General features: G+C 41.1%; 2 protein-coding genes across 2 annotated transcripts; both read right to left on the bottom strand.

Annotated features, from left to right (window-relative positions):
- Window positions 1-2,927, bottom strand: LOC102267092 (olfactory receptor 5B2). The gene is made up of 2 exons (XM_014482597.2): window positions 2,025-2,927; window positions 1-33 (listed from the first exon to the last, which is right to left on the bottom strand). Exons 1-2 carry the CDS (start codon window positions 2,925-2,927, stop codon window positions 1-3), a joined length of 936 nt encoding a protein of 311 aa, XP_014338083.2.
- A 7,366-nt stretch (window positions 2,928-10,293) lies between these two features.
- On the bottom strand, window positions 10,294-11,238 carry LOC102267363 (olfactory receptor 5B2). The gene has a single exon (XM_014482598.2). The coding sequence runs from the start codon at window positions 11,236-11,238 to the stop codon at window positions 10,294-10,296; it is 945 nt and encodes a 314-aa protein (XP_014338084.2).
- Between the last annotated feature and the right edge of the window lie 5,611 nt (window positions 11,239-16,849).

The following is a 16,849-nucleotide window of genomic DNA, read 5'->3' as shown; positions in this document are numbered from 1 at the left end:
TTACAACACAGACCCACAAACTTTGAAAACAAACTTACGTTATCAGAATGTAAAGGTGAAGTGGTGGAACAAATTAGGGGCTTGGGATTAACACCCACACACTACTATGCATGGGGCTTCCCAGGCGGTGCTGGAAGTAAGGGACCTGCCCGCCAGTGCAGGAGACGCAGGAGACGCAGGTTCCATCCCTGGGTGGGGAAGGGCCCCTGGAGGGCATGGCAACTGCTCCAGTATTCTTGCCTGGAGAATCATGTGGACAGAGGAACCTGGAGGGTTACAGTCCACGGGGCCGCAGAGAGTCAGACACGACTGAAACAGCTTAGTATGAACGCACTAATATATGTGAAGCAGATAATCAACCAGGACCTACTGTGTAGCCCTGCAATTCTACTCAATATTCTGTAATAAATTATACAGGAAAACAACCTGAAAAAGAATGTGTATACACTGAATCACTTTTCTGTACACCAAAAGCTAACGCAATATTGTTAAATCAACTATGTGTGTGTTCAGTCACTCAGTCGTATTCAACTCTTTGCACATCCATGGACTGTAGCCTGCCAGGCTTCTCTGTCCATGGAATTTTCCAGGCAAGAATACTGGAGTGGGTTGTCATTTCCTCCTCCAGGGGATCTTCCTTGGATCGAACCCATGTCTCCTGAACCTCCTGCATTGGCAGGCAGATTCTTTATCACGAGCTTCACATTCCAATATAAAATAAAAATTTAAAAAGAGCAGTTTTAGGAAAATGAAAATACTCTTCATGGTATTATAATGATGCATTCAGTTCATTATACATTTGTCCAAACCATTAGCATGTAGAATACCATTAGGGTGAGCTATGGATTTGGGTTGATTATTTTATCTTGTTGAAAATTGTAGTGTGAATGTGTTGTGATTCAGTCAGGAAGAAATATTAATTCAAGATGTTTATATATCTTTTAATAAAATGTGCCAAAAGAGTACATAGTTTCATTTAAAATAATGATTTTTCTCCTATTCAGAATCACAGAACAGTTATTCAACAAAAGAAATAACTACAAATAGACATAATTCTATATTTAATGTCAAATAACTGCTAAAAGTACTTTTATTAAAAACTAGCCACAGTCCATTTTTTCATTTAAGAGAAGTTTTACTGGAGTATGGTTGATACAATATTTTGTTAGTTTCTGTTATACAGAAAAGTGGATCAGTTATGCATATGCATATGTCCACTTTTTGTAGATTCTTTTCCTATGTAGGTCATTACAGAATGTTAAGTAGAGCTCCTGTGCTGCACAGTAAGCTCTTACTAGCTCTCTATTTTACATAGAGTAGTGTGCATATGTCAGTTCCAATTGACCAGTTTATCCCTTTCTTCCCCATTCCCTCCTAGTAACCATGAGTTTGCTTTTAAAGTCTGAGAACCTGTTTCTTCTTCGTAAATAAGTCCATTTTACCACTTTTTTTCCAATTCCACATACAAGGGATATCACATACCTGTCTTTCTCTGCCTGACTTACTTCGCTCAGCATGACAGTCTCTAGGCCCATCTATGTTGCTGCAAAGGGCATTATTTTGTTCTTCTCGTGCCAGCCACGTTTCATTTACCTGTGACAAATTTCTCTTTCCAGTGTGTCTCTGCCCACATGAGACACATACCTGCACCTTTGTTTATGGGCTTGACTATACCCCTGTTTTAGCATTTATGTTTGCACTGACAGGTAGTCAACCAAATGTAAGTGAAACAGTGAGTAAATCAAATAGCATCAATACGTTTTGACAAGTGGGTCTTAACATTTCTAAAGCTTGCCATTAGCCATTCTCATTCAGGTTTTAGATTTTAAATGTTTCATTTTTTACTGGATGACAGATTTTTAAAGATAAAGATGTCACCTCAAATGTGTAAACTTTTTCAAGTCCACAGACTTGAAAAGCAACAAGTTACATGGGGAAAGTCTGAGAGGAGTTAAGTGAGGTTACTGTGCATACTACAATGTTAAAAGTCCCAACCCTATAGATATATCTGTCTTCTCCACTACCTTCTTGAATGCACTCTTGACCTCCTTGTTCCTCAGGCTGTAGACCACAGGATTCAGCATGGGGATGACCATGGCATAAAACACAGATGCCACTTTGTCTGTGTCCATGGAGTGCCTGGAGCTGGGCTGTAAGTACATGAAGATAACGGTCCCATAGAAGATGGAGACGGCAGTGAAGTGGGAAGCGCAGGTGGACAGCGCCTTTTGGTGACTTTGAGCTGAGTGCATCTTCAAGATGTTTACAAATATGAACAGGTAGGAAATCAGTATAACCAGAAGAGCAAAAGAGACATTAAAGCTCGACATAAAAACAAGAACTACTTCACTAACGTGTTTTTCAGAGCAAGAGAGAGCCAGGACAGCTGGAACATCACAGAAGAAATGATGGACCGTGTTGGACTTACAGAAAGTAAGACTGAATATGTCTCCAACATGGAAGCAGGCATTTAGAAACCCACAGATGTAGGAGCCTATGGCAAGATGTGCACACACACTTGTCGTCATAGTTGTGGTATAATGCAGAGGTCTGCACACGGCTGCATAGCGATCATAGGCCATTGAAGCCAAAAGGTAATTTTCCACAGTAGCAAAGGCGACGAAGAAGAACATCTGAGCAGCACATGCATTGTAGGAGATGAACTTGTCTCCTATAAGTAACCCAGCCACGGCTTTCGGAGTGACAGCCGAGGAGTAGCCAAAGTCCACCAGAGACAGGTTACTGAGGAAAAAGTACATAGGAGTGTGCAGATGAGAGTCCAGGAGAATCAGTGTGATCATTCCCAGGTTTCCGACCAGAGTGACGAGGTAAATGAGAGTGAGCATGATACAGAGGAGGCTCCGCAGCTCGGGGGCACTGGATAGTCCGAGGAGGATGAACCCAGTCACTTCCGTGCTGTTTGCCATTAGTGCTATTTGGGAACCTTGAGATGTCCTGGAGCAATGAGAAATAAAGGGAAAAGTGACCCTCAAAATAATAAATTGTAATGAAATGGAAGTGCCCAATTAGCTTGTACATTATGTCATTAATAACTTGTACTTCAAAATTATCTTGATTCCATGCTAAGAGCTTTACATTTAAGTTTGTGCATGTGGCCACTAGTGGTAAAGAACCCGCCTACCCATGCAGGAGACATAAGAGGTGTGGGTTTGATCCCTAGGTCGGGAAGATCCCCTGGAGTAGGAAATGGCAACCCATTCCAGTGTTCTTGCCTGGAGGGCAAGAAGCCTGGCGGGCTACAGTCTGTAGGCTTGCAAAGAGTCGAACACAACTGAAGCAATTTAGCATGCACACAAGTGTGTGTATGTGTGTGTATATGTATGTGTGTGTGTATATATATGTGTATGTACGGTGGGTAGTGTTATCACGTTTATTTTACCGTTGCAAGAATTAGAGATTTGAGAAGTTATGTGATATTCTACAATTTCATTGTACGAAGAAATTTCGGGATTCAAGATTGAAATCCAGTTTCAATATAATAAAAAATATGTGTGCGTTTATATACTCCATTGTCAGCATATTTAAAGGTGCCTGTAATAATAAGGATGAGGTTATGGGGAAAAGGTTACACTGCAGTTTGACCTTGCTAGGGATGCTTTTGTTTTAAACCTCCAATGGGAGACCAGCTGAAATTAACACCTACACAATCAAAGTATCATTTATCTTATTTTTTTAACTTCTCTTTATTCAGGGCTTCCGTGGTAGCTCAGTTGGTAAAGAATACACCTGCAATGCAGGAGACCCCTGTTTGACTCCTGGGTTGGGAAAATCCCCTGGAGAAGGGACAGGCTACCCACTCCAGTATTCTGGCCTGGAGAATTCCATGGACTGTATAGTCCATCGGGTCACAAAGAGTTGGACACAACTGAGTGACTTTCAATTTCACTTATTCAGGAAGCAGCAGGATTCATAATTATCACCAAATCCCTTACTAACCAAAGTTTTGACATTTATACTCCAGGTTCTACTTACTATTATAAAAATAATCAAAGCGTCTTCTCCTGTACTCTAATAATTCATCATATGCATAGTCTCCTCAAGGCTTTTACATGGATTGTACTTTTTACTAAAAATCCCTGGGTTAGGAACATCCCTTGGAAAAGGAGATGGCAACCACTTGAAAAATTCCTTGGACAGAGGAGCCTGGCAGGTTATAGTCCATGGCGTTGCAAAGCGTCAAACATGACTGAGAGACTGAGCACACACACGTTGATATACACGGAATACAGTAGCTTACCTTGATCCTTGACAAGAAGAGACAATCAATTTTGAATAGTGAGTGTGAAGTGAGAAATTCAGCCATAAAATAGTTCATCAGTAATGAAAGAGGGTAGTGGTCAAAAGGTTCTGAATTCTCTAAAGCAGAGAAATACGGAGGAAAAAGACTAACAAAGACAGAGGAGCCTGGGTTCAAATTTCAAATCCATGATCGATTCTTATTGTGCCTTGGAAGGAGTCATTTAGCCTCTCCTTATTTGTAGGATAAACATAATAAAATAACTTCTCTTACATAATTTACAGATCTAGTCACTGTAAATAGCAAATAAGAGAAGGTTGTCATAATTTTTACATAGAGGTAGTTTTCTTGGCCATGGTTGTAGGCTCATAGCAAATCCTCAGGTAGTAGGGAGACCTGTGTGCAATGACGATGATTAACATTCGGGTGAGTATACGATGATCAAGGAGCTTGGCATGCAGTCAGGCCCCTCTAAAACGATGTCGCGTGGAGTGTTGGTATTTCAGACGTGGGTGCAAGGGAACCAGGAGTGAATTATAGAGACATGGAGCTCTCGGGGATGCCCCCATGGGACCATCTACAGCTCCTCACCCCACCTTCCCAGGGAAGAAGCAATTGAACACCCTGTGGGGACCTTATTGCATATGAGTGTGCATGCATATTTTGTATTACTTGTTCCTTCCTCTTGAGTTTTTCTAAATACAAAATTCACAAATATTAAAATATACTGTTTTTGTATGTAGTTTTTAAAATTTGGCCTAATGTATATAGTTATGTGTTACTGCAATCAAGATATAAAACCATTCTATCATGTAGACAAACCTGTGGTTCTTTCTGATCCACTCCTTCTCCTACCTGTGGCCCCTAGAAACCTCACAAATGCCTTGTGTACAAACTTTGCCTTTGCAAGGATATCCTTAATTAGAATTCTAGCATATCTGGTCTTTGAGTCTTGTTTCTTTCACTTACTATAATGCAATTAACATCCATCAGTGCTGTTAACTTGACTATCAGTGGAATTTTTTGAATAGTATTCCATTTTCATCAGCTCCTTGTTGGTGCGTGTATGCATGCTAAGTTGCTTCACTCATGTCTGACTTTTTGCAACCCTACAGATTGTAGCTTGCCAGGCTCCTCTGTCCATGGAATTTTCCAGGCAAGAATACTGAAAGGGATTACTATTTCTTATTCCAGGGGATGTTTCCAACCCCGGGGTCAAATTCTTGCAACTCTTGTGTTGGCAGTCGGGTTCTTTACCAGTAGTGCCAGAGACATTACATTGGTTCTAGTGTTTAGGGATTACAAATAAAGAGAAATAAAAAATAGATTAAGACAAATAAAAATGAAAATGCTACATATCAAATATTGAATAGTTAACAAAAACAGTGTTCATAGAGATCCTTACAGCTGTGAGTGTTTATTTCAGGAATGAGTAAAGATCTCAAGGGAAAAGAAGTGCTCACTAAAACCAAAATTTAAAGAAAGCAGGAAATAGTACAGATTCGAGTAGAGATAAGGAAAACAGACAATAAAAATATGTAATCTGCAATAGAAGCCATATGAAACTAATAAACCCGTACCCAGTTTTCTCCATATCCTGTATTACTTATTTACTAAAATGTAAAAAATAACTGTTGCGTGTATTTGAGTGCAACATGATGTTTCGATGTACATGTACACAGTGAAATGATTGTTGCTGTCAATGTAATCGACATAAACATTTTTTCACACAGTTACTTGGTTTTCTATGTGTGTATTTCAGAGCATTATTCACAATAGCCAAGCTAAGGAAACAATCTAAGTGTCTCTGAAGGATACATGGATAAAGAAATTGTGGGACGACCCAGAGGGATGGTACGGGGAGGGAGGAGGGAGGAGGGTTCAGGATAGGGAACACATGTATACCTGTGGCGGATTCATGTTGATATATGGCAAAACCAATACAATATTGTAAAGTTAAAAAATAAAAAATAAAGCAAAAAATGTATATATATATATAAAAAGAAATTGTGGCATATATACATGCAATGGAGTAATATCCAGCCTTAAAAAAGGAGATATTGCCTTTTGCAACAGCATAAATAAACCTGGAGGACATTATACTAAGTGAAATAAGTCAGAACTAGAAAGAACATGGCTGCCTGATCTCACTTATGTGTGGATCTAAGAAAACTAAATACAAAGAAACAGGTAGTAGAATGGTGGCTCTTTCTGTTGCAATGTTAGCCTTTTCACTTTTTATGGTGAAATGAAAATATCTCCTGCCATATCAATAAGCAAGAAATGTCACAGCCATCAGCGATTTCTGGCCTCCAAATATGAATGAGGGCTCCCCAAGCTGGGATCCCCCAGATGCCTCCACCCCTCAGGGTGATTGCTGAGGACCTGGGGAAGGCAAGAAGCAGCCATCTGCACATCCACCACCCCTTAGGGGGAGCCAGGAAACAGGAGTGGCCCCAGAGAGCAGAGGTGCATATGAAAGGAAAGAATTCACAGAGCCCAGAGGCTTGCATCTTTCTGTGCATAGAATGCTAAATTCCTTAACTTGATACCTGATCTTTGATGTTCAGGCTGCCTGCTCCCTTTGTTGCAAACTTATATATAGCCTGACTTCCTCTCCTGCCTCCTTGGAGCAGTTTTCTCAGAGCTACTGAGATGCTGTCTCCCTGGCTCGGAGGCCTAAACATTCCCACCAAATAAAATAGCTCTTTACTTTCAGGTTGTGACTATATTATATTCTTTGAAATAAGTCACTAAGTCGAGCTTACTGAACTGCAGGTGTTGTGGAACTAAGCTCCACCTCCTAGAGGGGGCAATGTTCTAACAAGAGTTCTGTTAGTGAGATTTGTCTCTTCTTCCTGATTTATTAATTACTTAGTCATGTATTTTTTTAGTGTGTTCTCATACATTTATGCCTTGGGTTGTAATCCAATCCCAGGTTATTTTTTTGCTCTAATTATTCCCGTTTTCACCATGTGAAACTTTTTCAGTTGGATCCTTTGTCTCCCTGACATAGCACGAGCCTTCTGTTCTTTGAACATTTCTCTACTTGGTGGCACTACAGAATGCTCTAGGCATAATGCTCTTGTTTTTCCTCTTCCCCCAAACCAGAATCAATACTTAAAAACTTGGCGGCTTAAAAGAACAGAAAGTTATTCTCTCACAGTTCCAAATGCTGGGCATCCAAAGTCAGTTTCACCGTGCCAAATTAGTGGTGATCGCTTTGGAGGCTGTAGGATCGGATCCGTTATTGCTTGTTCCACTTCTGCTAATTGCACCACTCCGATCTCTGTCTCCATAGCTACACCGCCTTCCCCTCCTCTGTGAGCCAATCTCTCTCTGACTTCTTACAGGGATACAGGTGATTTCCTTTAGGGCCCACATGTATAATCCAGGACAGTTGCTCAGTCTGAAACCCTTAACATAACCACAGCTGCACAGTTCCCAGCCTATACAAGTTCACACGGGAACATTCTACATGATCTTCAAAAACTGGCTATAACTCAAAAATAGCTCAACATTAAATAAGTTTCAACAGAGAAACATCATAATAAAGACAGATGTGAACCTTATGATATACTTCACTGCCTACACGTAGCAGCATGATCGTCTTCCTACGTTCCAGTAGGATCTTACCAATGCTGAGATGGTGAAGTCTACAATCAGATAGAGACAGAAAAAGGAGCCACTGGTGCATGTTCCCTTTGAAGTTTTAGTATAGAATCGAGTTCCCTGAGGATCAAATTAAATGCATAATGATATAGAATGTATGTTATGTTTATTACTGACAGGTATTTTTATATTAATATTATGAAGCATTTCAGTTAGAAGTATAATCAGTATGTATGAAGTAATTTTCCAAATTAACTGAGTAAACTTTTATATGATCTTATTAATGTATTTTTATGATTTACCAAATAGAATTCATTTGGTGCTTACTTGCCGTTGTACAAGGCATTGTTGTAGCCACGCGTTCTCGGAAACAAACTCACTCAGAAGGACAATGCAGATAGTGGAGTGCAGTTTATTACACAGGCGGGCCCAAGGCAGTCTCCTCTTAGCCAAGGACTCCGACCAGTTTTTGTGAAAACCTTATATACCCTAAGTGTACGGTGCCCAAACTCACCTCCCCAAATTCCCTGACAATCAAAGTTAACCCGTGATTCATATGCCTTAAGCCTAGGTAGTTAACCGTGGACAATTATCAATAGGCCTGTGGTCATACCCTAATGAGCTTAATAGAATGTATGATTCTATTTGGTTACACAAATATTTAGGGTATTCTTTTAGGCCAGGGAGAGTCTAGGTACGAGCCCTGGGGCTCTTCCTTCAGGGGCCTGGTTTTCCAGTTGGTTTGTCATTTCCATAGATACTTGGCATAGAGCTCAAAGTCCACAGTCCAACCCAAGATGGAGTCCTACTTTCAAGATACAGCCTGTTCTGTTTCCTCCTTCAACAGGATGAGGAGTATGTGTGCATAGGGAGGAGAGAGTGACTACTTTTAACAATGATCAGGGAAGCTCTCCATGTTAGGATAACACTTAAAGACACCCTGAGTGAACTAAGTGGAGATTCCATTCAGAAGGAACCTCAGGCACAAAAGCAATGAAACAGAAGCATGTGTAGACTTGTCAGGAAACAGCAGGAGGATCACAGAATGAATGGAGTGGGGAAGCAGACATTGGGAGTGACAAGAGATGACCTAATTCAGCCAAAGTATGAACATTAACCATTCCACAGCATTTGTAGGCAGAAAAATGTACTGACTGGGCTTCGCTGGTGGCTCAGTGGTAAAGAATCCACCTGCCGATGCAGGAGACGCGGGCTTGATCCCTGGGTTGGAAAGATCCCCTGGAGAAGGAAGTGACAACCCACTCCAGTATTTTTGCCTGGGAAATCCTGTGGGCAGAGGAGCCTAGTAGGCTACCTGGCATGCTACAGTCCATGGGATCACAAAGAGTCAGACACATCTTTGCTACTGAACAACAACTCTCAGGACATTTTTAAACATTGTGAAAATGTGTGGTGAATATCACAGATGAAAAATTCTTCATCTGTGAAGAACTGAACATGCTTTTATTTTCCTCCATTTTTCTTCTAGGGTTTTCATCCTTTCATAAAACCAAATGTTTGGTTTTTGGTCCTTCAAAATGACTCAGTCAAGACAGAAATATAGCTCCATTTAAATGTGATATTTATGTGTCTTTCAATAATATGTTGGAGAAGGAAATGGCAACCCACACCAGTATTCTTGCTTAGAGAATCCTGTTGACAGAGGAGCCTGGTGGGCTGCTGTCCATAGGGTCACACAGAGTTGGACACGACTGAAGCAACTTAGCATGCATGCATGCCTTGGAGAAGGAAATGGCAACCCACTCCAGTGTTCTTGCCTGGAGAATCCCAGGGACAGAGGAGCCTGGTGGGCTGCTGTCTATGGGGTCGCACAGAGTCGGACATGACTGAAGGGACTTAGCAGCAGCAGCAGCAGCAGCAATAATGTATGCCAATAAGGCACATACTTTCATTTAGAGTTACAAAATATTTCTCTAATTAAGACACGTAGAAGAGATATTCAGCTAAATAAATAAATTAAACATAAGGTTACAGTCATCCTAACTTATTTTATTAAAAGCTACCTACGCTGTATCACTGACGTCTACACCACTGCCATGTATGTGACCACATGTCTCATGCCCACATAGAGCACACGTATGTGTTTCTCATCATAGCCTTGCTTGTATCACTGATTTACATGTACATTTGCACTGACATGTGGTAGAGAAAAAGCCTGTGTAACAAGTGAATAAATCAAATCCATGACTAAGGTTTGTGAGAAGCAAGGCCCAAAACATCTTATTCTTTCCCCGAGCTATACTATTTCAAGTATTACATTTCCAGACATATTTTATTATCCCTAAACAACATATTTTTGAAGTGGTAAGGCTATAACTTTAGGAATTAAATGCATTGTATGGCTAAAAAGAGAGAATAGAATGACCTGAGACAAATGAAACTACATTATTTTGTATAATACATTAAAATGCAAATCCTAGAGAGAATTTTGCCTTCCCCCAAACCTTCTTGAATGCACTTTTCACCTCTTTGTTCCTCAGGCTGTAGACTATAGGGTTCAGCATGGGGATGACCATAGCATAGAACACGGAGGCCACTTTGTCTGTGTCCATGGAGTGATTGGAGCTGGGTTCTAAGTACATGAAGATGATTGTTCCATAGAAGATGCTGACGGCTGAGAGGTGACTAGCGCAGGTGGACAAAGCTTTTTGGTATCCCTTAGCTGAGTGCATCTTCAAGACAGTGATAAATATGAGAAGGTAGGAAATAAATATTACCAGAAGAGCAAAAAAGACATTAAAGCCTGAAATTAAAACGAGAACCACCTCTCTAACATGTTTATCAGAGCAAGAGAGAGCCATGACAGCTGGAATATCACAGAAAAAGTGATGGACCAGCTTGGACTCACACAGAGAAAGACTGAACGTGCCCCCAACGTGGATGGAGGCATTCACGAATCCACAGACGGAGGAGCCTATGGCCAGACGGGCACACACACTCTTCTTCATGGTGATGGTGTAATGTAGGGGTTCACACACTGCAGCGTGGCGATCACAGGCCATTGCAGCTAAGAGGAAATTTTCCACACTGGCAAAGGCTGCGAAAAAGAATATCTGAGTAGCACAGGCATTGTATGAGATGACCTTGTCTGCTCTAAGAAACCCAGCCATCACTTTCGGTGTGACAGCTGAGGAGTAGCCAAAGTCCGCCAAAGACAGATTAATGATGAGAAAGTACATTGGGGCGTGGAGACAGGAGTCCAACAGGATCAGTGTGATCATCCCCAGGTTTCCCAAAACACTGATGAGGTAAATGAGGGTGAACACAATAAAGAGGGGGATCTGAAGTTCTGGAGCATTGGTTAGACCCACCAGGATGAAGTCCGTCACCTCTGTGCCATTCTCCATGGGAATTTTCTAAATTCTCTGTAGTAATGAGAAAGCAAAGAGCATCTGGTAAACAGCAAAGAGTTTGCCCTGGAATTATATAAACACCCTGTTATTTTATCACTTTATGATGGCAATAAATTATTCTTCACAATTCTCTGATCTAGAGCATAGGTTTGAAGCAAAAAACCTAGCAAATATGTTATAGTTACATACTGATTTATCTTACAGCTACATACTTTGCATTTTTGGGCTCCAAAGTCACTGTAGATGGTGACTGTGGCCATGAAATTAAAAGACACTTGCTCTTTGGAAGAAAAGTTATGACCAACATAGACAGCATATTAAAAAGTAGAGACATTACTTTGCCAACTAAGGTTTGTCTAGTCAAAGCTATGGTTCCAGCAGTCATGTATGGATGTGAGAGTTGGATTATAAAGAAAGCTGAGTGCTGAAGAATTGATGCTTTTGAACCATGGTGTTGGAGAAGACTCTTGAGAGTCCCTTGGACAGCAAGGAGATCCAACAAGTCAATCCTAAAGGAAATCAGTCCTGAATATTCGTTGGAAAGACTGATGCTGAAGCTGAAACTCCAATACTTTGCCCACCTAATGCAAAGAACTGACTCATCTGAAAAAACCCTGATGTTGGGCAAGATTGAAGGCTGGGTGGAGAAGGAGATGACAGAGAATGAGATGATTGGCTGACATCACTGACTCCATGGAGATGAGTTTGAGTAAGCTCCAGGAGTTGGTGATGGACAGAGAGGCCTGGGGTCCTGCAGTCCGTGGTCGCAAAGAATCAGACATGACTAAGTGACTGAAATGAACTGAACTGAACTGATAGTTACATCCTGTTGAAGCTGCAAGATCCATACAGAGTACATGCATTGCACAACTTCCCACTTGTGCAGATGAGCAAACTAAGGGCAGAAAGAGGTTATAATCTGTCTAATCACATATTTACATAAACTTATCTCCCAAGTCCGATAACTTGAATCTGTTAACAATTTACATTTATATAGTGCTCATTCTCAGTACACATTTACATTTAATATGTTGGGTTTCCCTAGTGGCTCAGATGGAAAAGTATCTGCTTATAATGCAGGAGACCTGGGTTCAATCCCTAGGTCAGGAAGATTACCTGGAGACAGAAATGGCAACTCACTCCAATATTCTTGCCTGAAGAATCCTGTGGGCAGAGGATCCTGGAGGGCTACAGTCCATGGGGTTGATGTTAAAAACTACTTAATCCTCTTAACAGTCATACAAACAGTTAAGTGTTTTGTGGACCTTTACACATGACAGAGTGAAGCTTTGAATCAAAGGCAGAGCTTGGACTCTGGAAAAAAGTACATATATATTAAAAAAGCAGCCCCACCGTTTACTATTTGGGAGACATTATCCATAAAATAACTTCTTAGAGCCTTTCTTTCTCTATATACAAAATGAAAAGTCTAATAGGACATTTAAAGTTGGATTATTATAATAGTTAAATGAGAGAATACATTTTTAAAAAACCACAAACGGATGTGCACCGCAATCCTAGTGATTTACTGTGTGTTCTCATTATGATAAAACGGCAGTCTCCATCTTGGTTTAGGAAATGTGGGTGGTGGCATGTAGGGTGTCAACATGTGGGTGAAGTTGACCTATGAGATTTGATCTATGAAATTCTAATTTGAACAATTAGAATCACACACTAAAAGCTATGAGTTTTGGGCTTCCCTGGTGGCTCAGATGGTAAAGAATCCGCCTGCAACGCAGGAGACCTGGGTTCTATCCCTGGGTTTCGAAGATCCCCTGGAAAAGGGAATGGTTACCCACTCCAGGATTCTTGCCTGGAGAATCCCACAGACAGAGGAGCCTGTAGGCTGCAGTTAATGGAGTGGCCAAGAGTTGGGCATGACTGAAGTGACTAAGCACACCACAAAAACTGTGGCTATTAAGTGTTTGTTGTTGCTAGTGGTAAAGAATTCGCCTGCCAGTGCAGGAGACACAAGAGAAAGGGTTCAATCCCTGGGTCGGGAAGGTCCCCTGGAGAAGGGACTGGCAACTCTCCCCAGTATTCTTGCCTGGGAAATCCCATGGACAGAGGAGCCTGTGGGGCTACATTGAATGGGGTCGCAAAGAGCTGGACATGACTGAGCAACTGAGTGCACATATATTTTAATTAGAAAATGGAGAAAGAAAAAGAAATAACAAGCGATATGATAATGTGTGAACCATCAACATATCCAGCTAGATCACACAGGTAATTCAATTCTTTCTTCCCTAAGAAAGAGATGAGAGCTATAGATGCCCTCATGGGGAATATCCCCAAAGAGCTCCATGTATCTATAACTCCTTCATGATTCCTACGAGCTAGTCTCTGAAATCCCCATCTGACTCAGTATGACATCATTTTAGCTGAGATCCCTTGGCTGTCATCTATTCCTCTGATTGTTAGCAGTTGTAAGTACATGCAGGCGTTCTCCTCCCGAACCCCCAACCTGAGGATTTGCTGTGATGCTGCAATCATGTCCAGAGAAAACATCCTGGTGCTCTGTGTTAACCTAGCGGGGTGGGATGGGGTGGGAGGTGGGAGGTGGGAGGTTTAAGGGGGAGGGGACGTATGTATGCCCGTGGCTGGTTCACGCTGATTACGGCAGAAACTAACACAACATTGTAAGGCAATTATCCTTCAATTAAAAAAAATAATTTTTAAAATATATATTGATTGACTTTAAAATGATAGCACTTCAGCAAGGCACTTTATAGAACTTCCTTCATTTGCTAATCATAGGCCCAATTCTGTGAAATATATGGAAGAGGTCATTTTATTATTTCTTTTTCAAATAAGCAGAAGACAGTGACTCTGCCAAGAGCAAAGAATTAGTGAAGTGTTCAGGACTTTCTCCCAAGTTTCTAACTGCTGGGTTCTTTCCTCCATCTTTACTTGTCTTAGAGGTCTTAGAATCTTTTGACCAGTGCCTGATAGAGAACATCCATCTCTCGCTATATACATGCATTATTCCATGGTTAAATGCTGACTCTAGACTCACTATTTGGGACTGACTGTTTTTTCCAGCAGTAAGGTAAGACTTTATGTTTCATATAAATTTTTGGTGAGTGTAATTAATGCAAAAATCTGTGGGGCAACTTTAGCTACTATGAACTATTTGAGCATAGAAATAGATATTTTGACAATTTTCTTCCCTAAAACAGTAAGTTGAGACTGCAGTTTAAATGTCAAAACTTCCATCAATAGGAAATTTAGTGACACAAGGAATATCCATTATACTGCCTTCCTAAAAAAAAAAAATTAGCAAAAAAATGTAAGTGATGCTGTAAGTCTTACTTCATTTTATTTACTATTTCTTGTCCTTTTATTGGAAGCTAAAAAAGAAACTTAAATAAAAAACACTAAAACACCAGAACAGAGTGAAATAATTCTTCTTTAGACCACAGAAATGTTATAATTGAATTAGCAAGATCAATATTCCATTGTAATCTTTCCCCAATAACCTCATCCTCATGATTATTACTAGCACATTTATAAAGGCCAATAGAGAGGGGGCTAAAAAATAAGGCTTTTGATTTGATCACAGCTGAGTTTGAATTTTGAATCTTTAACTTTCCTCATACTAACTATGTAATTGTAGAGCTTCATGTAATTCTCAAATCCTCAGTTCTCTTAATGGTAGAATAGGAATAATAATACCTACCTTACAACATGACTGAGGACTAAATGAAAAGAGGTATGTATTTGTATATATACATATAAACACATGAATAAATAAATTAAATATATATCTGACAATTAGAAGTACAATGGTAGAGAAGAATAATAGATGGGCCTGTTAAAGGACTAAATTCAAGTAAGAAATATTTAAGGCACTCTTCCTACACCAGAACATGTTGATATAAAAATTTCAAACATGGGGCTCACCACCAAACCAGACCTGTTGGCAGGCTGAAGACTGCCAACAAACTAGGAAATTTTCAACCCTTGACCTCTGTGGTTCAACTATGAGAAGACAGTAATAAGAGAAAGGATGAGTTTCTAAAAAGAGGCTCTGGGAATTCCCTGGCAGTCCAGTGGTTAGGACTCCAGGCTGTCACTGCCGAGGGCCTGGTTAATCCCTGGTTGGAGAACTAAGATCCCACAAGCCACATGCAATGGAGGAAATAAAAATAAAAAAGAGACCCTTTCAACCCAAGCTAAAACATGGATTTTAAAGGAGCAACCTGAGCAAAAGAATCACTCGCATGGAATGACCAGAAGAGCCTCTCTGTACAGCGGGACAGCCTGGGAAAGCCTGGAGGACACAGGAAAATGTCAGTGGGCCAAAGGCGAGAGGAAGCCACAGCACTACAGCGCTCACCCCCGCCTGGACCTCGCACCTCACCACCCACGCTTCTCAAGCAATCATGGAGGTGACCAGTTCATCTTAATACTAACACTACATCTGATGTGATCAGACTGTACTCAATACCCAGCATTCTACTCATCGTTTTTAATATGTTTATCTCCTTTAATTCTCATAATAATACCTTGTTAAGTCTCATTACACAGGGACTTCCCCGGTGGCTCAGCTGGTAAAGAATCCGCCTGCAATACAGGAGACCCAGGTTCAATCCCTGGGTTGGGAAGATCCCCTGGAGAAGGGAATGGCAACCCACTCTAGTATTCTTACCTGGAGAATTCCATGGGCAGAGGAGCCTGGCGGGCTGCAGTCCATGGGTTGCAGAGTCGGATGACTGAGCAACTAACACTTTTTTAGTTTCATTACGATTGTCACTTTGTAAATGAAAAAGATCACTTCAGGGGAGTTAGGTCAGGCTCAGTGATTCCCAGGTAGTGGGAGGCAAGCTGTGTGCACCGCATCTCAGAGCCCAGGCTTCTTGCTGGATGCTGCACCCCACCTCGCTGAACTGTCTCTGCAGGTCGTACAGCCCCTCCCGCCCCAGTTATCCCACCACGGGCACTGGGCATGTGTCTCTCAGTTACTTCACTGTAAAACTGCAAAGGCTGGGTTAGAACACTGGAGACAGAGTAATTGTAAACTGAATTAAGTTCAACTTGATTTTAAACTCAGTTAAGACAGTGGACTTACACTGGCAGTGGAATCTCTTACAATTCCAGTGAATCACTCACACTTCCAGTGGAATCACGCACACTTCCAGTGAATCACTCACACTTCCAGTGGAATCACTCTGAAAGTGAAAGTCGCTCAGTCGTGTCCTACTCTCTGCGACCCCATGGACTGTAGCCCTCCAGGCTCCTCGGTCCATGGGATTCTCCCAGTAAGAATACTGGAGTGGGTAGTCATTCTCTTCTCCAGGGGATCTTCCTGACAGAGGTATCGAACCCAGGTCTCCTGCATTGCAGGCAGATTCCTTACCATCTGAGCCACGCCGGAAGCTGGGTACAGACATTGTTCTGGCAGTCATAATTTTATAAACTTAAATACAATACTCAGCCTCTGTGCTTCATGAATTAAATGGGGATAACAATCAATCTCATGGGGTTGTTGAGAGAAATAAAAGAAAATACGTGTCAAGTGTTCAGAGCAGTTTGGGGAAATTGAGCAATTTAGACCTAAGTATTTACTAGGCTGAGAAAAACTTAATTAACAGATATATTTATT

Source organism: Bos mutus, chromosome 15, assembly GCF_027580195.1.
Source record: "Bos mutus isolate GX-2022 chromosome 15, NWIPB_WYAK_1.1, whole genome shotgun sequence".
Lineage (NCBI taxonomy): Eukaryota > Metazoa > Chordata > Mammalia > Artiodactyla > Bovidae > Bos > Bos mutus.
Note: the sequence above shows the minus strand (reverse complement) of the source record. Positions and strands in the feature narration are given on the sequence as shown.

What these genes read in the sequence shown, in the direction of transcription:
- LOC102267092 (XM_014482597.2), bottom strand. Translation starts at nt 2,927, where the DNA reads ATGGCAAACAGCACGGAAGTGACTGGGTTCATCCTCCTCGGACTATCC. An exon ending in TCAAGAGTGCATTCAAGAAG is followed by an intron (nt 34 to 2,024) that starts GTAGTGGAGAAG and finishes TGATAACGTAAG; the next exon opens with TTTGTTTTCAAAGTTTGTGG.
- LOC102267363 (XM_014482598.2), bottom strand. Translation starts at nt 11,238, where the DNA reads ATGGAGAATGGCACAGAGGTGACGGACTTCATCCTGGTGGGTCTAACC.